The sequence below is a fragment of the Rhipicephalus sanguineus genome, chromosome 5 (genome assembly GCF_013339695.2).
Source record: "Rhipicephalus sanguineus isolate Rsan-2018 chromosome 5, BIME_Rsan_1.4, whole genome shotgun sequence".
Taxonomy (NCBI): domain Eukaryota; kingdom Metazoa; phylum Arthropoda; class Arachnida; order Ixodida; family Ixodidae; genus Rhipicephalus; species Rhipicephalus sanguineus.
The window spans coordinates 47888015-47912942 of NC_051180.1; the positions used below are offsets into that span (position 1 = coordinate 47888015).

General features: G+C 47.4%; 1 protein-coding gene across 1 annotated transcript in view; it reads right to left on the reverse strand.

Annotated features, from left to right (window-relative positions):
• Positions 1–24928, reverse strand: part of LOC119393594 (nephrin) — a 198716-nt gene that overhangs the window by 59527 nt on the left and 114261 nt on the right. The window contains exon 5 of the mRNA XM_037660703.2: positions 9374–9427. Coding sequence (XP_037516631.1) covers positions 9374–9427 — 54 coding nt within the window. The remainder of the gene's footprint in view (positions 1–9373; positions 9428–24928) is intronic.

Genomic DNA, 24928 nt, shown 5'->3' on the forward strand with positions numbered 1-24928 from the left:
TGGATATCAGCGGTAACCATCCGGTCTGCCTTTAACACGGGAGCCAAATTGGACAGGTGGTAACCGCAAGGCAAACAACGGCAATCAAATACCGATGCACTGACGGGTGGCTTTCAAGTTATCCGGGGTATGCGCCGACCCATACTCTTCGGATCTCAAAACTCCCAAACCTTGCACGTAGCGACTGTGACAGCTTCGATCCACTCTGCCGAGGGCTTATGCGGCTCGCACGTGGAACCGAGCTGGGAACGGTATCGACCCAGAAACCTCTCAAAGGCGCGGAAAATGCCGAGAGAAGTGTTAGCAGAATGCCGAAGCGATGAAAACGGCTGAAATTGCGCCAAACTCTTTTCGACGTGTGTGCGCACCCGCTCTTCCCCCTTTTGTGCGGCCGTCATCGAGAGAACCTTTGTTAATGCCGCGTCTTTCATCGTCGCCTATGGTATTCCGCGACGACCGCGTCGACACGGTGCGAGCGCTCTTCACCTGCCCCGGCGGGTCGATCGTCGCCCCGCTGTGACAATCTGTTCAAACTCGACGTATGTATGAACTCGTTCTGACATACGCGGAAACTTTAAGTGCAACCGTGATTGGCGTCGACGCGGGCTTGTTATCGGAGTGTTTCAAATTGTAGAAGCACTGTCAAACCGATCTCGTGTATGCAGGCTCTATAGTTATATACAGTTTATGTTCAAAACCCCGTTGTCTGAGCCCCTGTGTTTGGTCATCTGGATTCGCTGTTTCAGTACTCTCTCAGTGAGTTCTCGAATTTCGCATTGTGTCGTACTTTTTCTTTTATTCGGAAGGTAGCGCTTCGGTATTAAGCTGTATTTTACGTGCTCTCTGGGTGTTATATTTCGGGCCAGTGTTTTCGTATGTAGCCAGAAAAGTACCAGGGATAAATCTTGGAAAAAGGCACGCTTTTAGTAAGATTGATTCTTCCACGTTCCGAGAAGGTATGTAGCTTTCGCTCAAGATAACGGGTTTCTCTGTATTAAGTGTACTCGCAAATATGGCTTAAAATGGAGATACACCTCAACTCGTCTTGTTGTTGATTATATTAAGTATAACCTAATACCAGTCATATCTTTGCAATTATTGTTCAGGCGAACAGAAATGTCTATCATACGATGCTGTAGACGCAACGTTCAATAGCATGATTTATAATTCAAAACAGATTGCAGATCTGCGGATAGCTAGGCGCATGCAAAAGAAGATCCAGCGTCGTATGGACAAACTGGAGTTTCAACGGTGGGCGAAGTTTTGCGAGTCTCTAGACCCTCGCAAACCGCTTTCTCAAATATGGCGAACCGTGCGAGGCCTACGCATTTTTCCCGAACAGCGTTTTCCGTATAAAGCCTTGGCCCTTTTCCAACGTAGAAGGGATATCGAGGTAGCGGAAGATTTTTGTAGGAAGATTGCAGGCCCGTCAACTTGCACAGGAGCCCTTACTGCTGATGACACGCCAGATTCGCTTGACCCGCACATGGACCTGCCTTTTTCCATGGAAGAGCTGGATGCGGCTCTTGCTTTATGCAATTGATCGTCGTCACCTGGACCGGATGGCATATCATACCGCCTATTACGCAATCTCGGTGATCGAGAACGAAGCGCTTTGCTGGACGTGTTCAATGAGTCCTGGAGAGATGGAACGGTCCCCAGAGAATGGAAAACAAGCCGTTTGGTTCCACTTCTCAAACCTGGAAAATCACCTCTAGAGCTGACGTCATACCGCCCAATAGCGCTGGCTAGCTGCGTAGGGAAGCTGATGGAGAAAATGATGCTTGCCAGACTCGAGTGGTTCCTAGAACGCTACAGAGTATATCCAGACGCCATGGCCGGTTTTCGTCGTCTTCGTAGCTCCACTGACAATGTCATTGACTTGGTGACCTACGTACAACACCAGAAAATGAGTAGACGGCTATCTGTCGCACCATTTTTAGATGTCAAAGGAGCATATGACAATGTTTCTCATGAACCCGTACTTGACGCCCTCGAGTCGGTTGGTTTGGGTGGGCGAGTGTACCGGTGGATCTGTTGCTACCTACATATGAGATCACTGTTTGTGCAAACTGATGATGGGCCGACTTCTGAGCATTACACACACCGTGGTGTTCCTCAAGGTGGTGTATTGAGCCCCACACTATTCAGCCTGGTTCTGATCGGTCTCGTGGAACGCATACCGGATTCCGTGCAGATATCTCTCTATGCAGATGATATTTATGCCTGGACGTCAGGTGTAACACGCCCTCAGGTACGTGCGAGGCTCCAAAAAGCAGCGAATTCAGTATCGGCGTACCTTAGAGAACAAGGCCTCGAGATTTCTCCTGAGAAATCGGCGCTGGTTGCGTTCACGCGGAAGGCAATGACGTCATATCTCATCGCCATCGATGGACACAATGTCTGCTAAGCCAGGACGCACAGGTTTTTGGGGGTCACGATCGATCGAAATCTCTGCTGGAGTCCCCATGTGGCCACTCTAAAGAAGCGCCTAACGGCCATCGCACAACTTTTCAAGTTCCTCGGAGGAAAAACGTGGGGCACATCAGTGCACGCGGTGTTGGAGCTATACAAAACGCTGTTTCTGGGGTACCTGCGGTATAGCTTGCCGGTTCTGACGAACGCTTGCAAAAGCAGTGTACGCACGATCGAAAACGCCCAGGGCCAGGCACTCAGAGTTTGTCTTGGATTACCACGCTGCACATCAACAGCCGCAACCATGGCAATTGCAAAAGATCACCCGGCCACGGGGCACATTACATTGGAGGTGCTTAGAGCTCACATTAGGCACCTTGCTTGCGCCCCTGCCACCATCTTGCTTCGCTTCCAGAAACCGAGTACCTCCTTCTGTAAGAGAATATTGACTTACCGAGAGTGCCTTCCAACAGCCTACACGCCTCCGGAACGGATTCTAACACCCCCTTGGTGCTTGGACCGACCAAAACTACGCTTGACAGTGCCGGGGATTCGCAAGAAGGCGGAGCTCTCATCGCCAGCTTTAAAGGGGTCATGAACCACTTTTCCAAGTAATGATCTAATGGCCTCAGTATCGGAGTGTACTGCCTCCCGAATCGATTGCCGCAAAATTTTCTCGAATCCGTCAAGAATCAGCGGAGTTACGGGGGTTTGGCGCACGCTCCCAGCGCTTTCTCTCTTTTCTCGTGCCGACGAGCGCACTGGAAGCTAGACAGGGAGGGATGGCATGGGGGAAAGAAGTTACGCCAGCGCGCGTCATGAAACGCGATCGCTCTCCCGCTGTGATTCGCTTGCGCGAGTGCGGCGCCGGCAAGTGGCGGCATTCCGCGGCAAGAAGCGCATCTGATCTGAACGCCGCTCTCGATTTACGTCGGCTATCGGCCAATAAGCATGCTATGTCTTTGCGACGTACAGCGGACAGACGCCCCGCCCACCGACGAGAGTGAGAACCGGCCTCTGTTTGAAAAGAGGGTGCCTGGGGAAACGGCAACTTCGCGCTCCGCTTGTGGCCATTCGCGGCGCGCACGACTGTAATATTTGGCAGAGCAGTTCATAGCCGTGTCAGCTTTCCGCAGGATGTGTTTTTTCAATCAGCCCAAGGGGTGCTTCATGACCCCTTTAAAGCAGATGACTCTACTCATGCTGCACGAAGATTACAAAGATCATGTTAAACTTTACACGGATGGCTCGACAACTGTTGGAGGATCTGCAGGAGATGTGATCTTCCCAGCAAGAGCCGAAAACATACAATTTCGAACGTCACACAAGACAACATCGACAGCCGAGGAGCTCGGGGCACTTCGTAGCGCACTCCTCAGGATTGATCGAGAAGCACCACAAAAATGGGGCATTTTTACTGATTCGTAACCAGCTCTGCAATGTCTTCGAACTGCTCTACGTCGTGGGGCTCAAGACCAATTGGTGCTGGAAATAAGACAACTGTACCATCAACTAATAGACGAAGGACATGCTATAACTTTTCAGTGGTTGCCAGGCCACTGCGGCATCATCGGTAACGAGCATGCGGACGATGCAGCTAAGAATGCTCACGAAAATGGCGTGATGGAACCTATCCCACTATCAAGAAGCGACGCAGCAGCAAAGATTAATACGCTTGCGCATGATGCCGCAAGGTCTATGTGGAACACGCCCGGTTTTCGCCACACCCGTCTTCACCGCCTGGATCTATGCCTACGAGTCAGTATTCCATCTGGCCTGCCCCGATCCGAGACGACCCTTCTCTGCCGCATGTGGCTTGGGGTGCCTTTTACGAACGCCTTTGCGTGCCGCATCAGAATGACAGATAGCGCTGCATGTGACCATTGCGGCAATGACGAAACCATTTTATGTCAGTGCCCTCGGTACAGCTCTCAGAGACAGTCCCTCTCAGCAGTGCTTGCTCCCCTCGACGACCAGCCGCTTTCTGAGCAGTCAATCTTGGAATGTCGAAAAGATCGAGCTTCACGCCAGATAGCAACGAAGGCGCTGATGAAGTTTCTGCGAGCGACCCGCCTCGTCGAACGATTGTGACACTCCTGTGTGTGTGTGTGTGTGTGTGTGTGTGTGTGTGTGTGTGTGTGTGTGTGTGTGTGTGTGTGTGTGTGTGTGTGTGTGTGTGTGTGTGTGTGTGTGTGTGTGTGTGTGTGTGTGTGTGTGTGTGTGTGTGTGTGTGTGTGTGTGTGTGTGTGTGTGTGTGTGTGTGTGTGTGTGTGTGTGTGTGTGTGTGTGTGTGTGTGTGTGTGTGCTTCCCTCCCTCCCTATCCCATCCCTCTCTTTCTTACTTTTCTGTCTCCCCTTACCCCTTCCCCAGTGCAGGGTAGCAAACCAGATATGTTTTCTGGTTAACCTCCCTGCCTTTCTGCATTACATTTCTCTCTCTCTCTCTCAAAACAGACTGCGAATTTAGTGGACTTGTGGCATCAGCAGACTTATGGTATCAGCCTATACTAGCTAAGAAAGCCTGCAGGGGCGTAGCCAAGGGGGGGGGGTGTTTCAACCCCCCCCTCCCCGAAATTTTTCAGTTTTGCTTGCGGATATATACACGCGCACATACAAACGGATGCACGACATACACAAAGTATGAATGAACCCCCCCCCCCCCCCCCGGGAAAAATTTTTGGCTACGCCTCTGAAAGCCTGGTAGTATTGGACAGCGGACGGGGCCGAAATCAGAATGCTTTTTTATTCTTACTTGCTATCTGCTACTATCCAGCTACATCGACAATAAATGTCGATGATACACAAGGACGAGCGCAAGGATTGCGCTCGTCCTTGTGTATCTCTTCTTTGTCTCCGAGTGCTTGCGCGAATCCGTGAAGTTCTTTACAGAGCAGCCAATGCCAAGATCCTGTTGGGGATGCGAGCACGGATAATTTTTTATTCCAGCAATTTCGCAAACACAAAGTGTAATATTGCTTCGTCTTCGAGCCCTTTTGCTTAATCTCTATAAAAGGAAAAGCGTTTGCGTGTTGTCGCACTCAATAAACCGGTTGAACTTTAAGTACACTGAGTGTTGGTGCGTTTCAACTTCTTTACCTGTTGCGAGTTTGCTAGAGCCGGTGAATATTTGCTGTGCACTGTTTCTTTTTTGTTTGTTTGTTTGTTTGTTTGTATCCAGGCTGTATTTTCTACTCACTATTTGCCTAAGAGGAAATGAATATCGGGCATCACACGTGATACGAACATCTCCTACACAAACAATTCTAAAAGAACAAAGGAAAACCGATATGATGATATGATGGCAACACGCTAACTGTATGTCACAACAAATCGCAATATTCGCTACACTGAACTGACGCATTATTATGCGTTTGGCCATGAATCAAGCTAAATAACTCGCGGCGCAGCATTCGAAAACGCATCGCATTCAGCGGTCGATTAGATACACTACTCGAGCGTTAGCAATGGGGCAGAAAAGAATAGCGTACATAAATAAAGGCAAAAGAAATGAATATGTCCGTTTAACGTTTCGTAGCAGGAAGGCGACAAAGAGCGTTCGATATGTTTTCACCGGGAACAACAGCTGTCGCTTCTTGTATATCTCAACGGATGCGTTCTCTTGCTTCTAGCATACTCTTAGAGAACCGGAAACTAGCAGTGGTGAGTTGCGGTAGCAAATAAATATGAATGCTGGGCGGAGCGAAGATGAACAAGCAATCGTGGCGCGGCATAGTAAGCGAGGTTCCCGTAGTGAAACGCAGCATCACGCTTTATTCCCAGGCTCAGCTCTCTGCTTCTCCTACATCCAGCAACCCCTTTAAACTCAAGAGTAAACGTAAAGGCGGGGAAGGGAGGGATTCGTGAACAGCCCCGGAGAGCGTTCCACGTATCCTGCCGAGTACGGCTGCAAATAGCGCATACATATTCGGCAGCGGAAGCGCAACGATGGCGCGCTGATGGCGCGTATAGCGCAGTCGGCGTGTGCACCACGTCGTATAACCAATGAAAAAAAAAATGAATAACACGGAGGTTGTCTTGGAGCAGGCGGCGATAACAAAATGGGATGTAAAAGGAGCACCAGCACGACTCACTGAGCGCACGAATTTGCCCGTGTGCGTGCGTGCGTGCGAGTCTGCCAGGCTACGCTGCATGGAGCACGGAAGGGAGAGACGGGTCGGCAGTTCGTGCCCAATGGCGTGTCGCCGCCACTGGCGGAGTCGTGTTTATTCCGCGCCACAGAGCGGCACACGTAGAGTCTCGGGGAAGTTATACGAAGCAAGGCGAGGGCAAAACGTGTGGGAGGGTGCAGTACTGCGCGGTGGGTGGGGGTCTCTCTAGCTGTTGTGCCCACGCGGAGCCGGTGTTCACGCGTCTGGCGGGGCTTTTCGGGCGCAGAAGTGCTGCGGCGGTGGAATGCGGCGGCGGTGCCATGTACGTGTACGAGGGCAGATCGGGAGAAAGGATTTCGTGGTACGACGGTACAGGCCTGCCCACGCTCAGAGTGCGAGTGAGCGCTTGCGTCGATATTTCACCAGTATGGCTGCCTGTTGAAGGTTTTTACAGTTTACTTTTGTTACTTAATTAGTTAAATTTATCCGAACACCCAGACACAGAAGTAGCGCGAGTCGGCGCTTTGGGCGAGAGAGCCGAGTTGGCTGTTTGCCTGCCAGGTCCGTCTGTATTGAGATAATGTCTTATAGTTGCGACCGATCTAGATCAAGTGAGCACTTGCATAGAAGATAATAAAGTGAAAAACCTTCGCGAACTTGTTGCACATGATTATGCACCGGTTCATTGGTCGAGCCTCTTAACGCGATCACCAACCTACCGATTGGTGGAAAGAAAGCAAAAAGAAAAAAGAAAAAGAAAGCAAAAAAGCCAGAAAAAGAAATGTTTCGAAGGGAACAATGCCGGTTAGTATAAATTTCACCAGCGGTCATACACGACGCTGTCGGGAATAGGCGTGCGCACAGGGGGGGGCAGGGGGGGCGGCCGCCGCCCCTAAACACCTAAGAGGGGGGCGCAAAATCTGTCCCATACATTGACTTAGTAGGTTGGAGGGGGGGGGGGCGCTGCGATGAACCTTTGCCCCCCCTAATGGGGAACCCTGCGCACGCCTATGCTGTCTGGGATTTGCGGCGCTTTCCCGTCGAGAACGCGGCCCTCCCCTAAACTCATCTTTCATTTCGTTGCCACTGAAGCCACGATAAAGCCAGCTCGAAAACGCTATTCCGCGTTTTAAAGTTTATTCACTCTCATGTTTCCATAGAACACACGAGAGTGTTTTCAAAAGAGATATTCCTCCGCAAAGAATTGCCCTGAATGGTTGAAAAGGCAGTACTACTATGATTAAGAGTAGCGGCAGCGATAGATATAAGTATAATGTATATTTCGTGCTATTTAAGTGTATTTTTCGTTTGCAGATATGCCTGGTGAAACATTCGCGGCAAGTTGGCAAGGTATAGTTTTAATTCAGTTACGGGTAATGGGGGTCGGGGGGGGGGGGTACTGCAGAGGATGGCAATCTTAAAGAAAAAACTCTCGACTAACCAAACAATGCAGCCACAGACAGATGGGGTGACAACTGAATTTTAAAAAAAAAGCATGCATAGTGGGATATAACTGAAAAAACACTCCGAAGTGAGACTATAGTTGTTGCGAAAATAATCGGTTTATATGCTTTGCGGTTGCTAAACTAATTGGTTTAGCAACCGCAAATAGCTTGCGCAGTAAAAAACACAAGAACAAATAAGTGAGCTTGTCTTCCCGACTTTCTTAACGCTCCAAAGTGAGCACCTTAAGGCAAAACCGACCGATGCAACAGAATGTTCACACCAGCAAACGTCCACAAGGGCACAGCATAAACATATTGAACGCGCGTTTCAGTTAACCTTGTTTCGCACTGAACATTTACCCTGAAAAAAAAAGAGAATAACAACCTTCCTGGAAAAACCTCGCCCGCCTTCTTGCACTATTTTACTTGTGGTGCGACTGATAACAATATTGTTGCAGCCCGAAGCCATGCGCCTAGAAGCCGTCCTGCGACATCAGCATTGCACAAACGGGTGATGAATCATTGAGATGTTCTGACATGTACAGCCGTCGGCACGCTTAACACGAACGTTTTCGCAGCGCGGCCTGAAACGGTTTGATTGACGCCAGCGCCGCGTAGCTGTGAGTTCTGTTGCCAAGATGTTGCCAATACATGCCGACATACTATCCAAGTGTACCGAGGTGATATCTAGATAACAGCGCCCAGCACATACGCGGCTGGCACCAGTCAAACCAGTCCAGGTCACGCTGCGGAGCGTTCGTGTTAAGCGTGCTGACGGCTGTACATGTACTAACAACGAAATTAAATTACTTCAGGTTGTACTGCATACTGTAAGAACTATAGTTGTTGGACGCGTTGGTCCGTGAAGTCCAGAGAAATAATTGCCAAAATAACGCTTCACAGTAGTAATTAAATCCTTTTCAAAAGTAAAGCTTCACGTCCAGCACCTGCGCTTTAATATTGTGGCACTATCCAAAGTGCGCTAAATAATTTCGCTATTCGCAGGATCTTTTACGCTGAAATAAAAAAGAAAACAGCAGGATTAAATTGCTGGTTATCTATAAAAAACGTCACCGCCCACAAGGAGGGCTTATATATATATATATATATATATATACATATATATATATATATATATATATATATATATATATATATGTATATATATATATATATTTATATATATATATATATATATATTATAACAATTTAAAAGAAAATCAGTGAGGCGCGTACGCTTAAGAATTATACTTTACGTTAACACTTCATGCACACGGCTAGGTGTTTGTTTCTATTAGAGTTATGAGTAAATAAGCCGAACACGTTATCGTCGGGGTACCGTTTAAAAACTGACCATTTTCAATCGCTAACTGAAGGAGAACAACGTGAAACACCATTACTCACTTTGTGTTTCATCAGTGACGGTTGTCATTGTGCGAAGCTTGATACCGGGAACACCTAAAAAGTAGAAAAGGCATTTTAGGCAAGAAAGAGAAGGAACGAAACGAAGGAAAGTAAACCAGGCCCGCGTCCGATCGGCTGTTCTATGCAGGTTCACTGTGAGCATCGACCGCATTGAACTCTGAGGCTCCCACCGACAAGCTGACTGAAGACTAAGTCAATAATCACAGTGCTTCATCCGTTGTTAGGCACTGTTCGTGCGCTCATCGGCAAGCTCAAGTCACCGTACGCTCAGTTTGTACTTCAGGTACCGGATGCTTTAAGTTCAGTATACTTAAAAGACTACGGGGTAGGCACCATGACCTGTCTACTATACTGTCATTTAGTAATGAGGTCAGGCACGTGTCAGTTTCTACAATGAAGCGTGACACGCCTGCATCTAATACTCTCAGAGCTGTCAAGACACGTGTCGATTTCTTGGAAGAGCCATGGTAAGTGCGAACATGCCAAAGAGTTTCACTAAAATTTTCACGATGTCCATTTCTTTTCGATGTGCATGGTATGCAGGAGTGCTGCTTCACCTCAAGCGATTTTTTCGTATCCTCACCACATCTTTCTATATAAAAAAAAAAGTAAGCGTGAAAACAGTTCACATTTACCTAAAGTTTGACAGCACTTAGCTCGAAATCTATGCTAGATTCAATGTTTAAACCAAGTGAACAGACCTTGCAGGTTTACTTAATATAATGTTCATATCGCAGTATGCATGCTGAAGTAATCGGTCGAAAAGTGGAATGGTGGAAGTATGAAAACGTCGGCTTCTCCGAGTAATCGAGCTTAATGGTTAGATTTCTGCTAAAGGTAACAGGTGATATTTGAAAAAAAAAATCCATTGCAGTTACGAGAAAAATAAAAATACCCGGTCTATATAGAAACGGCTTTTTTTTTTCGCCACACATTGGCGGATGACAGCCACCCAGCAGTCGAAACTGATAGGTCGTAGCCATCTGGACACGAGGGCGTAGCGTAGTCGTAATTGGATATCTCGCAATATTTTAGCGCAATTCCCGCTGATTCGAAGCCTGTTACGCCACAACATTAGATCTGCCTGGTGTCAGGTTAAGCTCATTCACGGTGGCCGCGGGATGTGTTCCCCGTCCCGCGTTGCACCTAGGCCACATTGATTCGATTATAGATTCGCGAAGAAATTTCATCTAGGGAGCGCCGACAGTTGTGTCTCAATGCTCTAGATGTCGTTTGTTTTCTTTCTTTTTTTCAGCCGTATAAATATCTGCGTGTTTGAAAAGCACCGAGTATTGAATGCGCTTACTATAATCCCATTTAGGGTTTACCACCCCTTCATGGCGTTATCTTCTGTTCTAACCTGTTTGCTGTGGAGAGGTTAAGATTTATACCATCTCGGCTACTCCATTCCTAAAAGTTCTGCCACCAAAAGAAAAAAAAGTTGCTACCCAAGAACAAAAATGAACAAGTAAAGAAAAAACATATAGCAAACTGAAACAAATAGAGCAAATGGCATGGCAATCATAGGCGTGCGCAGGGTTCCCCATTAGGGGGGGGGGGGCAAAGGTTCGTCGCAACGCCCCCCCCCCCCCCACCCTACTAAGTCAATGTATGGGGCAGATTTTGTGCCCCCGCCCCCTTTCTCTTAGGTGACTAGAAGGGTCAATGTACAAGGCAGATTTCGCGCCTCCCTCTTAGGTGATTGGGGGGGCGGCCGCCCCCCCTGCCCCCCGCCCCCCTGTGCGCACGCCTATGATGACGTTCACACGCACACATACATTTTTATCCATGTTCTGCCCACAGCATACGGAATGACACATCATTTCGTATATCGGAACACATAGCTGTTAATCACAAGCACTTATCTAGTCCGGTGTCCACTAAGAAGGCATCTGGAGAGATGTTCGCCTTTTGCTGGAGATGCTTTTCAGGCCACGGTTCTTTTATTTCATGCTTTCAAGATTAAAACTTATTTACCATGGCCGTACAACGGACGGCGCTATATTACCGTGGCACTTTTCCAATGTGTCATAAAGGTTAAAATCCACAACTTCGCAAAGCTCAGTGACGCAGACAATGTCGGGAGCATATCAGAAGAAGCGTCCTCAAATCAATTGGAGCATGTATAAAATTGGTGTCAGACGCTGACGTCACGCTAGATTTCAGGAAAACCTGACATCACCTCCGCTGCTTTGGCGCGCAGCCAAGTATTTGGATCTGTAAGTTGAAAAATTATGTACGATCAGCATTGTGCTTTGCGGCCTTAACGTTCTCGCAGCCGCGAAAAAATTATTTATTTATTTATTTATTTATTTATTTATTTATTTATTTATTTATTTATTTATTTATTCATTTTGTACCATGTTCGAAGAATCCATGTTTTTCGAAGTACAATTGAAACTTTTCACATGGACCCCCATCGCGAGTTACTTTACTGCTCGCCGTATGCAGTGCGCATTGCAAAGGAACAAAATCATTCGCAAAAAAAAAAAAAAAAAATTGAGCAGAGGTATTAGTGTGAAACGTGCGCTGAGAAAAAAAAAAGAAAACTAAGAAAATATGATATCTATGCTCGCGACGTGGTTGTTCTTTGTTGCCCTCGAGGTTCCTTCCACAGCAAACGTTTGAAGTTCTCATAGGGACGTGCGTTCTCCAAAAAGGGAATCAGAACAGGAGGGTACTGAAATAAAACATACGAACGCACGAAATGCCCAAGTACACAATACGCTAGCCATGGCTTTCCTTGGGCTAACGCGAAAAAGAACCCCCCCCCCCTCCCCCCACTCGATTGGTTGTGCTGAAAAACGTTGTTGACACATACGACACTGGAGCAAACATCCTTTCTTATATGTTGCCCCCCCCCCCCCTCCCCCGCCTTTCGTTCTGGGGATGCACCGCCGTCGATGTGCGCTCGCGCCAGCGACGGGATATTTGCGCAAGGAAACTTCCGAACCACGGCTTCGGCGAGGACGAAGATGACGACGACTGCGAGCGAAAAAACGTACGTTTTGCGCCTCTCGAAGCTGCATCTGCCGATGACAGACTCGCCGCGAGCGTCGGCTCGCTTCTCGGGTCGATGCGTTTCGTTCGTTTCTGGGGCGTCGGGACAAACACGACGAAGCAGTCGTGTTGGGCAAGAGCCAAAATGCAAGACGCATGACGACAATTGAGAAGCCAGACGCGAGTTCCATGGCTAGAAATAAAAGGAAACACTTTTTTTTTTGGGGGGGGGGGGGGGGGGGCATTCTGTAATAAAAAAAAATGGTTGATCCCTCCGTCATAGGAATCGGAATAACACGAGAGTAAAGCGTGCCTTTACAGAAGTAGCTGAATGTTTACTGTACCACGACCGGACTGGAAAGGCGCGCGAGCGTTCCGACTTGCGGCCTTCGCAACGCGTCTGTTTCCACCTCCCGCCGCGGCCCCGTGTTTTCGCTGCTACCCTGCCGTTGCGTTCGCGACTGCGGTCCACGCAAAAGTAGACGCGAGCGTGCGCTCGTGTTTTTAGGGGCGAAGCTCCTTAAGGCGGCACCCGTTCGTCCCTCGTAGTCGTCGTAGTCGTGCGTAACCAGTCTTACGCTTTGACCTCCAAGGTGGTGCCGGTGGGAGATTTTTCCTGTGCGTTGTTGAACAATAAAAAATTCGCAGCGTTAGCTAAAAGCCGACTTCTTCTGTCTCTCATTCCCATTAGCAGCCATTGTTTACCTCCAAGGTAGTGCCTGGTGAGATTTCTCCTGTGCGTGATTAAACAATAAAAATAAACAATAAAAACGCCGTTGATTGATGAAATAAACCAACGAAAGACGCCAGATGTTTTCTAAAAGCAAAACGAAAGAACGCCAGATGTTTCTAAAGCAAAACGAAAAGACGACAGCTGCTTAACGAAAGACGCCAGATGTTTTCAAAAGCAATGGTTTTCTAAACAATGAAAATTCACAGCGTACATGTAAAATTAAAGTGAGCTGCAAGTCGTCATAACTCATCGACCCTTTAGTATAAACGCGCCCGATCTCACGTCGGTGATGATGTACTGGGCAGAATTCACGGAAGATTCACGGTTTACCGATGAACCTTCGCAGCTTCGCCCACTCATCATCATTCACTCCGTGGATATGCTGTGATTTTTTTCTTTTCTTCTATGTTCTCGGCAAGCAGCTATGGCAGGGTCGCTGTGCCCCTCGCGTTGAACAGTGGCGCTAACAGAGGAGAAACGCTGCCATTGTGTTGAACTCGATTGCCTTCGCACGCTTTTCAAGTCCGGCCGTGACTGTACATTGAATAACATAGCTTGCACAATTTATATTGATGTCTAGCAGCTATTGTACCGTTTACCGTGGATGTGCCCACTTTGATGATTGGTGGTACATCTCCATCCCGACGACTAACGTCCCTGCTAAATGATTAAACAAACCCTTGTGGTAGCTGTAGTAGTTAACGGTGAAAGCGTAATCAGAGAACTAGGTGCGATAGCCTGAAGAGCGTCGCATATATTGGATGCAGAACTTGGTCGCCATCCCGTGGCATGTTAAAATGTGATTGAACAACGCGGCCGGACTAGAGGGAAACGCAAAGCGCGTTGTGCCGCCCGGTAGCCCGGTCGCGATTTTTCTAGGGCGAGCGCGTGAGCGGGGAACGCGGTGTTACAGCCACGTGAGGCAGGCGCGCGTCGCAGAGCTATGAGCGAGGCCAACGCTTTTACAACGCTTGCCTAAGGTCGCCACCTTGCGGTGTGTTAAGGCATTGACAAAATGGAAGTTCTATTGAAAACGCGCCGAATAGAAGGGACGTGTAACGAGCGTCAGGTGCTAATCGCGGAGACCCCAGTAATGACGAATTACTTTAAGTTACCGCTCCCAGAGGGCAACACCACGCCGCCGACCGGGAGAGTGGTAGATATAAAAGGCGCGTTTGTAAAGTGTGTAGAGGCTGTGACCATGGCGTAGTGGATAGCGTGTCCGGCATCTCCTGTCGCGGACCGAGCGGTCGTGGGTTCGATGCCCGATTGACGGAAATTTTTTTTCTTTGCCATCTGATCGTGTATATTTTTTCGACGTCATTTCCGTGACGGAAACACGTCACTGAAGTCTTAGTGGACCCCGGCATAAAACACTTTCGTGTTAAAAATAGAAGTATTTCGTAAGAGAAGCGGTTGCATCCGAATACTTCTGAGGAGCTGGTTGAGTTGTTAATTGGGTGATAAAAGAATTTTAAACAATTGCTCGTACACCATACATGTTCAAATTAATGGAACGACTTTAAGAAATAAATTCGTGCCAGAACTGCTGGTGCGATTTTTTTTTTCTGTTCTATAGGAGCGTACAACGTTAACATGCCTCCTTGTCAGCGATATTCCTTTGTGCAATAATATGACTTCCAATATTTCCCAACCGCCCCCTTATGTCATGCCCAACCGAAGGCCCTTATAGGATAACAGATGATGATGATGATAATAACGAGGCGATCGTAGTGGAGGGAGGGGGGCTGCAGAGTCATTTTGACCACCCGGAGATTTTTACGGTGCATCCATACGTAAGGACATGGGTGTTCTTGCCTTCAGCCTCATAGAAATGAGGTCACCATGGCCGTAAATGTAACCTACATGTTCGAGTTTGTTAGCGAAACATCGTAACCGCTAAGCTAACGCATTGACTATACACTTTCTTAGCGCTTCATTTGCACATCCATTACAGCGCATTCTTCCATTTTAATGCGCACTTCAATGACTTCGGAAATCGACATCTATAGCGGCGAGGTCATCTTTTCTCTTGCACCTGCACTCCTCAATCCGTCTTTTGTTATTCTCTCTCTTTCTCTCTTTTCCCCTTTCTCTCTTTCCCTCTCTCTCCATCACTCGCTCGCTCGTCACTTGCCCATTGGACGAGGCGACAAGGAGGCAGGACAAGAAGGTCTCGAAAGGAAAGATACCCAGTGGGCTCTTACTTAATTGCTATGCCACGCACGAACAGGCTTCTTGGGCGCGGGAAGTGCCCACATTTCTGCTCTTTCTCTCTCTCTCTCCACGATCGTGGCACACTCCTAGCAGGCTCGGACCAGCGGGACTCGGGCCAATCTACTCCGAGTGGAGAAATCACGGCGCCAGCGGACGGTAGCACAAAGGGCACTCGGTCGTCCTGCTCTATTGTGCCTCGTCTCTTGTGCCACTGGTTTCGCGCGAGCTACTGCCGGACAAGCATCGAAAGGATGGTGATGGACAGGGCAGAGAAAGATTGCTGGTTTGCCTTTAGTAAATTATTGGTCCCGTGAAATGTTGTGTGCCAATGAGCTTTCTTCCTTTCCTTTTTTTCTTCGCATTGAGTTTCCTGATGGCTCTTTGGTCGCGGCTGAGTGGTCGTGGTGGCGTTCTCCTTATCGCCCTTCTCTCCCCAGCATCCCTACTTTCATGATTGGTGCATCCTTTCTTAGTGGCTAGAAAGATATCCTATGAAACTGTTGCATTTTCAGGAAAGAATCTAAAAGTATAAGAGCTTCACTGAGTAGCTGAAGTTGTGGCGTTCAGGAGACAGGAAGGCTTAACAAACATTCAGGCAATTGAGTGTGCAACATAAAATGCAAGACGTTAGCTGTCTGACTGCGTGAGAATCACCCATCTCTTAAACGTATGTTGCGACTCGTCACAACATACGTCTAAAAGACGATTTGACAGGGTTCTAGCCAATCGCAAAACATGGCTACATCAATTGTCGCTGAATGCCAAAGAAATAAAAAGGAACGCCGTTGTCTCCGCATTTATAAGTATTAATATGTAAACTTGATGTGACGACCTCGTGACGACTCTTCTGCAGCTAGCGCCTAAATTTTAACATAAGGTGGGAAGGGTTGTGCTACAATCACTAAACGAAACGTAATGGAACATTGGCACCAATAGCTACTCTGCGCTGGTACTAGGTGAGCGTACTCGGCTGTCATACAAGGTACTGAGCGTGTCCATTCTTCGCATTTATATGTATTTATGGAGCCTGTATAAAACAAAAGGAACGTTTTCTTCCTGAATCGTAACTACTACAACACGACTTCCCTGTCTGCTCGAAGAAGTCTGAGCTGACATAAAAGGCGTTTTGTCTATAGTTCAGGCTGGGATAGGTTCATTTACATTTGTCTGCACAAAAAGACATATTTGTTTAATCTGTCCCCGCGCCTGATAGCACTCGTATATCTTACTTATCTGATGCCAATTGTATGGGGAAAAGAACCGAGTAGACTAAATTTCTTGCCCCTGTAACGTCAATTGACTGTTCCACACAATTCACCATTGTGTATAGTTCAGTGGTCATGCCTCATTTATTGCCATGCGTTCGTTAGCCCGCGTAGTTACATCGCCAAAGCGGATGCATCAGCTAACGTAAGTGGAAATCGTTCCTCAAATTGTGCTGGTAGAATACAGGGTTGCCAGGTTTGGCTACTTTGCGCCAGTTTGGCTACTTAATTCTTAGGCCGGCGGTGGCAGAAAAAACGCCTTGGCTACTTGGCTACTTTTTGGCTACTTTCTTGTTCCCGCGATTTGAACCAAATTATTGATATCTTCTGACGTCGCAGCCACTGGCGTTGAAGTATGCTGTGTGAAAACATGGCGGCCAGGGCGTGTGTTAGGCCCTCAAAATTTAATTTGGCGCTTGAATTACATAATATACTTTTAGTTACGTGCCTGAGACTAGGGCGTAAACTGTTGCATGGGGCCTCATTTTGCAGACCACCTATTGCTGAACGCATTTTTAAAGTGTAGGTTGGAAGTGAACAGGGTAATCGAAAGCGCTCCGCATCCAGGACTCTCTGCGCACGTCGACATTAGAAATCGGATGTCTCAAGAAAGGCTTGTGTTATTTCTTAGGATTAGGTAGGGACTGCGACTCGGGAATATTAACAGCTCGGACTTCTTCTTCACGCGAGAAACGATTGCGAAAGTGAGTACAGTTTATGCTTGAATTCCAGCGACTGTGATTTTGAGCACACCGATACAGTGCTCATTCTTATTGTCGCCCACAGGGCTGGTTCTTCTAGTTCTTTTGAGAAATGTCACGGAAGACGCGCGAAGGGAGTGTAATTTCTGAAACAGCGCAAGAAACGTCATCATGCTACATGAACTGATTGCTAAAGTCAAGAATCTATGCTTTATTCTCAGCAATTATGATTTTCAAGGGTTCTTGCTGTACTTACATTTCCACCAAAATGCTCTAGCATTCAGCCATTTAACTGGAAACGTCGCATTCGTTTTCACATATTCAGGGCTGCTCTTGGCTACTTTTACAGCCCTCGGCTCAAGTTGACTACTTTTTGGCTAGTTTTCCCGATTTCTTGGCTATCATTTGTTTTGTCGACCTGGCAACCCTGGGCCGCGGAAAGCGAATGACCGCCCCTTCACCTCTCTGCGTTCTTCACAGACGTTGTCTGATGCACTTGCCTGCAGGTCAAAATACGGTCTCCATAGCTAGGGAACCTGCGCTCGGACATAGATGAGAGAGCAGTTCCTTTTTCTCTGTATTTTAAGCTTAGAAATCGAATTTTCGGCATTGCCAGTTACTGCACCAGAGAACAAAGTCATATCACCGAGTAGCCATCTGCGAGCGTGCGAACGCGCTTAACACACGCGTGGACAATGGGAGAAAACTAGATATACGTAGCTACGTGCATCTCGCCTTCTCTTATTGGTCCCGTCTGCTAAGCGCTTTCACGTGCTTGCAATGCTCGACAAACTCGTCCAACTAGGCGCGTTGACCAGTAGTAATCGCTGTACAAACTTTAGCGCTTCACTTGCCCACACAACACCAGATATGTGAGGAACCATAGGAACCGCCGTTACATGACAAAGAAAGCGTGTGTCTGTGTGTGCGGGGAAGTTTGGGCGATGTGAAAGGCAAGAAATATATAAATAACGCTGCGGCTGCTTAGTGCTAGCCGTGTTTCGGGGGAAAATCACGTAGCGCGGACATCTTTTTTCTCCGCGCCGGGCTAGATTGAGATCGACGAGCGGCTACGTGTCCCAGCGGCCAGCGAGGGGCCATCTCGGCCGCTGGCAAGCGGTCTTGATTGTCGCAGTGAGAAACGTGTCTCTTCTGTCCTCTGAGGTCGCTAGCTAGGCCTTCGCGTGATGGTGTCCTTCGCGTTTCCTCGCGCCCAGCATCGTTCCCCGGGTCCGCTCCCTTGTAAGACCCCCGGACATCGTTTCGCGCGTTCGTCCAAGCGCGCTTTCCCGCCAGGCGCCGAGAAAGAGCGGAGAAGATGACGTCCCGTCGTAATTAGGTCTCCCGACAAAGTGAACGTCCCGGCCGAAATGGGAGCCGCATTACCGGGGTCATCTGCGAGTGCGTTGCACCCTTCGGACTGTCGATAATGCGGCGTATAAAGTTTCGCAGCGACCTCCCGAGGAAGAGAGCAACATTCGATGTAACTTCAGCTCACCGCGAGACTCGCATGCGCGCCACAATAACCCAACCAGCTTTTAAATTGTTTGGTTTCGCCACAGCTAGCGCAGAGAAGACCAGACGAAGACGTGTACCTGGTAGTGCATTTCAGCTTTCTCATCAGGAAGGAAGGAAAACGGGAGAGAGGAAAGACAGGGATATTAACCAGTTTGGCATAACCGGTATGCTACCCTGTACAGGGGGAAGGGATGGGGGAGACTGAAAGAAGAGTAAAGAAAGAGAGAAAGAGAGGGGAACACACACGCACACACGTAACTTCACAGCGCAGAGCGGCAGTCTTGTGCGGTATGCGGCATCATTAAGAGTCTACAGCCGCTCGTATAAGTCTGTTGTCCTTAGGAATTTGAGCAATGGCTTGGCTATGGCTAAGAGTGCCGCCTATGGCTAAGAGTGGCTTTCACGAAGTCATATTCCTTTGGAATAGGGATGGCCGACAACGCTCTTTGCGACGCCTGCGGCACCGAGGAGACCTTGCAGCATATCTTCTGCGACTGTCCTCGCTACGCTACGCAGAGACGATCCCTCATATTCGCTCTCGCTCGTCTTCACAACTGAACGATGGCACTAGAAACAATTCTCCAATGTCATCCAATGTCTCAAAAGTCATCGAGAATTCAAGCAGCCTTCTCATCAGCGTGCGAGTCAAACAGTCGTGCTAGACTGAAGCACACATCATCAAGCTAGAGCGAATGTTTTGTGCGGCGTCAGTTGCGCTACATGTACATTCTGCCCGGGAGTGAACCTATTGCCGAATTATCTGAGGCGGTTATAATGCTTTCACTGGAGTGAAATAAAACCAGCTTCCTTTATTCTGTGTATTTGTGACAGCCGTAACAAATACGTTGAGCACAACAGCTTTTGTATTTCTTTGTCGAACGGCGAAACAATTGTAATTTTGCTTTGCTTAATGTGTCCTCGATACGACTATTACTTTAAAATGATTCAGGAAATACAGCCCGCGCAAGGAAATTGAATCTTCATTCCAAACAATCTAGTAAGGCAGCGCGAACCTTTAGCGCAAAGCCAACGGGCGGAATACGCCAAAATTCAGAGTACAATTTTCTACCAACGTCGTACGAATCACGCTTCGCTCAATCGGCTCTAATACAGAGAGAGAGAGAGAGATAATAAAACGAGAGAAAGGCAGGGAGGTTAACCAGAATTGTAGCATCCGGTTTGCTACCCTACACTAAGGGGAGGGGGAGAGGGAAAGAAAGATGGAAAGGAAAGCGGAGAGAAGAGCAGGCGCGCGATAAAATAAATATAAACAAACGTAAGCTCTGGAGCAGGAGTACTAAAGCCTATTCAATAGGCCGCTGGCATGCAAAAAGTTCAGTAAGGCCTTAAATGATTTTCGCTGTGCAGACAGCTCTAATAAAAGTTCATTGAAGTACATATGCTGCTTAAATGCTTTAGCGTAACATAGACAATCATCGCTGATTGATTACGCAAGATACTTTCTTTTGTACCTACGATAATAAAATGCGAAAAAAAAAATCTTCTGAGTAAACTTAAGTGCAATAAAAGAAAACTGTTGCTCAGTGCGATTGATGTTTAACTACCTTGACACATAAACCTCGTGTAGTTTCCACGCGCAGCCCTTTCATTTTGTTATCGACTCCTGCCTAAACTGACATACGCTAGCTGAAGGAGGCTTTTACGTGATCACGAATGCAAGAACACCGATACACGATCAACAACTTCACTAGATCGGTATAGAACAAGTTTATGAAAGAAAACGCTGCATGGGGTGCAGACATATTCTTCCGGACAGTTATTCGTGGTGCTTTATTTTTCTCGGGCAGTTTGACAGAGAATGGGTCAACGCGTCTGACGAATTAAGACAAGCATAGAGGGACTACAGTGCGATCTTAGTTCGATGTCAGTGACTTGCTTTTATGTTAAAGCTGCATATATGTCACGTAAGGAAATATGACCCCATCCAAAGATATAGGCCCGCTGTTTCGACTCTCATAAAATCTCTACCGCCAATGCTGTACGTCGAATGAAAACATGCGCAGCTGTAAGACTTCACACGGCTCACTATGCTTTCAGGAATAAAGCTTGTATTCACTGACACTCTAGAGGTCCAAATGACTGTAGTGTCCAGGTCGGGGACAGATTTCGGTTGATGTGCAGCCTCTCTGGTGTCCTTGCATGGTGAATCTGTATATGCAAAGCTCCGCCACAAGCTCACAGATGTCAGGAGATCCCCAGAGCTTGGGCCGCTGTAGCCATCTCCTCCTTACCATGGCGAGCTTAAGTAGGGATAAAAGACACCAAAGATTCGCAGGCTCAAACTAAGCCCTAGTTCCATAACTGTGCGCCAAAACGCACCGAGGCCCGGTCAGCGAAGTGTTCGAGCTGTACCCTAATCCCGACAACACTAAACCCAGCTCGTTTGTTCATGCCTGTAGCTACGAGCGCGTGGGTCGAATGCGATCAAAGTCTAGTGGGTCGAAGGCGAGCACCAGGGTGAAGCTTGGTGGTTTTGCCTCAGCTTTGGGAACACTTGCTTTTACTGTAGCTGTATTTGTGATAACCTGAGGCACTTCCGTTAGCTCCCACCCTCGAAGCGAACGTTTGGCTAGTACTGTGCCTAGAGATTTCAGCGCCGCCTATAAGTGTTGCACCCTCCAGTCAAAAGAGGTATTCAGGAAGGCGCATAGATACCATGCGTGTATGTTGTAGTTAGAGTAGATATTTATTGGGAGTAGATAATATCAGAATTGTTCATTGTTTCCTTTACGGAGGGATCAGTATACAGGAATACCTAGTATGAAGACAGCATGACAGTGCAGTTAGCTATAACGTCCGTTAGGGTTCCCAAGGGTTCATGCAGCGTAGCAAGAAACAAAGGCACGAAGGTTGCCAACAAGGACTCCAAGAGCGAAAGACGTGCTCGTCGAAGGAACATAGAACATATTTCCCTCCATAAATGTACTAAAACCATCGGCCAATGACTCCTAAAAGATATTTGACGCAAAGTCAACAACCCCAGAAAACAGAACATTGGACATTAATAAAATCCCAAGAAAATGTTTAATTTACACACAAAAAAAACTTTCGCGATTGATGCCAGAATTACTTGTCTGATTGCCACAAAAATCGTATATTCATGTCTCAATTCTCCATTTGTCTCACGCTTGATTTTGCTATGTATTCACGTATTTTGCTATATGTATACTCCAAGAAAAAAAAAATTACGGCATATCCACGGGTGAATGATGAAGAGCTTGGGCGAAGCTCCTGAAGCAATCATGGTCTCGGGACCGGCTTCTCGTTGAGCCCGTTTCGCAGCGGCGTCCTTGGCGCGCACCGTCTCGGAATCCGCCTGGCTGCCGCCAAGCGAGCGCCCCCGCCCGCCGCTGCGCATCGTTCATGCTCCACCAACGATCCGACACGTACCGCGACGATCCAGGACAATGAGAGAGGCGCTCGCTCTCCGCGCATCCCCGCGCATCCCCGCGCAGCCCACGCAGCAGCCAATCGGAGAGCAGCGGCACTTCTAGCGTCATCTAGTGTCGATTCATACAAGCGCCATATTGCACACAATTCTACTGGACCAACGCCATCTAGGAAATGAGACGAGAAATGGTGATGACGACACGGATTGTGTACAGCGCCATCTAGAATATCGTCCCTGAACTGCAGTATGCATGTACTTCTATGAGACAGCGCCATCTGCCGTTTACGCCGAACAGAGATACTGCCATTTACGCCGGACAACGGAGATGTGACAAGGTTAGACTAAGAGGAGCTACGCCCCTAAAAAGAAGGGTAATAATGACCTCTTTCGGGGAGTCCTGACTTTCCACGTATATGACTCTCTTTAAAGAATCATGTTAACTCTCTTGTGGCTCACACGACTCTCCGAAGAGAGCATAATGACCTCCAAGGAGAGTTGACGTGCCTCTTCAAGGAGAGTCATACACGTTGTAAGTCAAGACTCCCCGAAAGGAGTCAAAAGATACTTTTTTTTCCCTTAGAGTGTAGATATAAGCAGGAGATATGCCCGTGCTTTGGAACTCCTTTGTGCACTTGCACTACTTCAAGAGAACTGCGTGTAGATATAAGCAGGAGATATGCCCGTGCTTTGGAACTCCTTTGTGCACTTGCACTACTTCAAGAGAACTGCGTGTAGATATAAGCAGGAGATATGCCCGTGCTTTGGAACTCCTTTGTGCACTTGCACTACTTCAAGAGAACTGCGTGAATCCGTTAGTAATTGTACACGCTCTTATGCCTTTTCGTTTACTCGCGCGATTCGACCTATCCTCTCTCCCAAGACTCTACGAACCACCCTTGCTGTCCTAGATACTCTAACACCCTCGAAAAGAGCTGATTGCTAACTAAACTTCAAAGTAATTTACACCATATATCCTGAAAGCATATGTACGAACTGCCTAATAACAGCGACCCCTCTGCAAGGGCTGTTGGGGCGCTCTCATTGCACCACATCATGTCTCGCAGTGTTCGTAAATGTATGCACAGCGCGTGGGATATAACTAAATCAGCATTCTACAAAAGACTGCAAGCAGGGCTTGCTCTAGCAGTAGTAGTTGAAATGTGCAGATTGCAATGCAGGGCGAGTTTTATAATATGAATGTAAACAGGAGCTGCACCGTGCGCACACAAATGGAAACGCACCAACGCGCTCGCACACGGCAGAGCATGCGCGTATGCACTCGGAGCTACGCGTACCTCCGACGCCTCCTCGCCATGCACTATTGTATTATAATCCACTTAGGTTTCCGCTGTATGAGAATTTTTCGCCAATGTCGTCTATACGCGCCGACTTCCGCATTATTATTTTGTTTATACCGTTCAGAGAAAAATAAGTACTAAACAAATTTGGAAGCATTGTAGGCTTTCAAAACATTGTGCGTCTCGAGTGCGAAGCATTTCTAACCCTTTTAGTTGTTTTTTATCGACAATGGAATAGGACGAACTATTTTGCAGAAACAATGAATGTTCCGCAGTCGTTTTTATTTATTTATGTGTAGGTGCCTGTGCACAATTTTTCTTTCTCGCAATAAGCGACGCGGATGTTTTTAAAAGCTTAAAAAGACATGTTTATAATCTCTCTGAAACACAATCTGTAGAAAAGCATGAATAAAAATGTGCTTGCCATACTCTAGAGCGTGGTATGCATTCCTTTTGAATTTATACATATAATTATCTGATACGGTTGATCGATCGTTAATTTTGTTTAACTCGCAAGTGCATGCGCGACAAGCTTAATAGCAAAAATAACAAATCATGGACATTGTCTTTATCTGCAGCCTTCGCTCTGGACAAATGCGGTTAACATGGCGACGTCTGCCTGAGAATTCATTACATTAAATATGGCGGTGTTACTCTACAAGAAAGCACATAACCAGGGCCTTCCCTGGTTATATGCCATTTCTTATATGCCTAGCTTTTAAGCCAACCAGACAACTATACTGATTGGCCTAGGCGCGAGAGTGATCTGGAAAATTATTGTTTGATTAGTATGCCTAAAAAAGCAAATGCGGAAACGGTGGGACTTGCATTATAGAATGACCAGCAACTTGGTTTTAATTGCGCTATCCTTTAGGGTACAAGCATTTACTTCAACTATGGCTAAATTTAGAAGCACCAGGCTGTGCACCCAAATATCTGAATCCCAGAGCATAAAACTATCTATAAAGCTTCGAATTAATATGGCGCTAATCGGCCATTCAGCAAAGGACAAATTGTTCCATACGTCACAGGGTGCTCAATGGAGTAATCGAGACTGTGTAATTATCGAGAACTCGCACAGCGTCAAGCTTTGAAATCATTCCATACAGTGAACCAGGATAGGTAATTAGTCAAGCCCTGGTTTCAGGTAGCGAGGTCTGTGTGCTTTTTATGCTGAAGCCACCATCGTGACCTACCTTGTACACGCGCAAGCGGTGCTATTCTATTAGGATTTTGTTTGTTTGTTTTTGTCTTTGTATAATGCTATTCCGCAACGGCACTCTGCCGCGATTTCTGCTGTCGCTTCACCGCTTTCAGACAAAATCAAAGCAAAGTACCACTTTATCTATTGGGGCTCACAGCGAAAACTTTCGGCAGTTTGCAAGCGCCA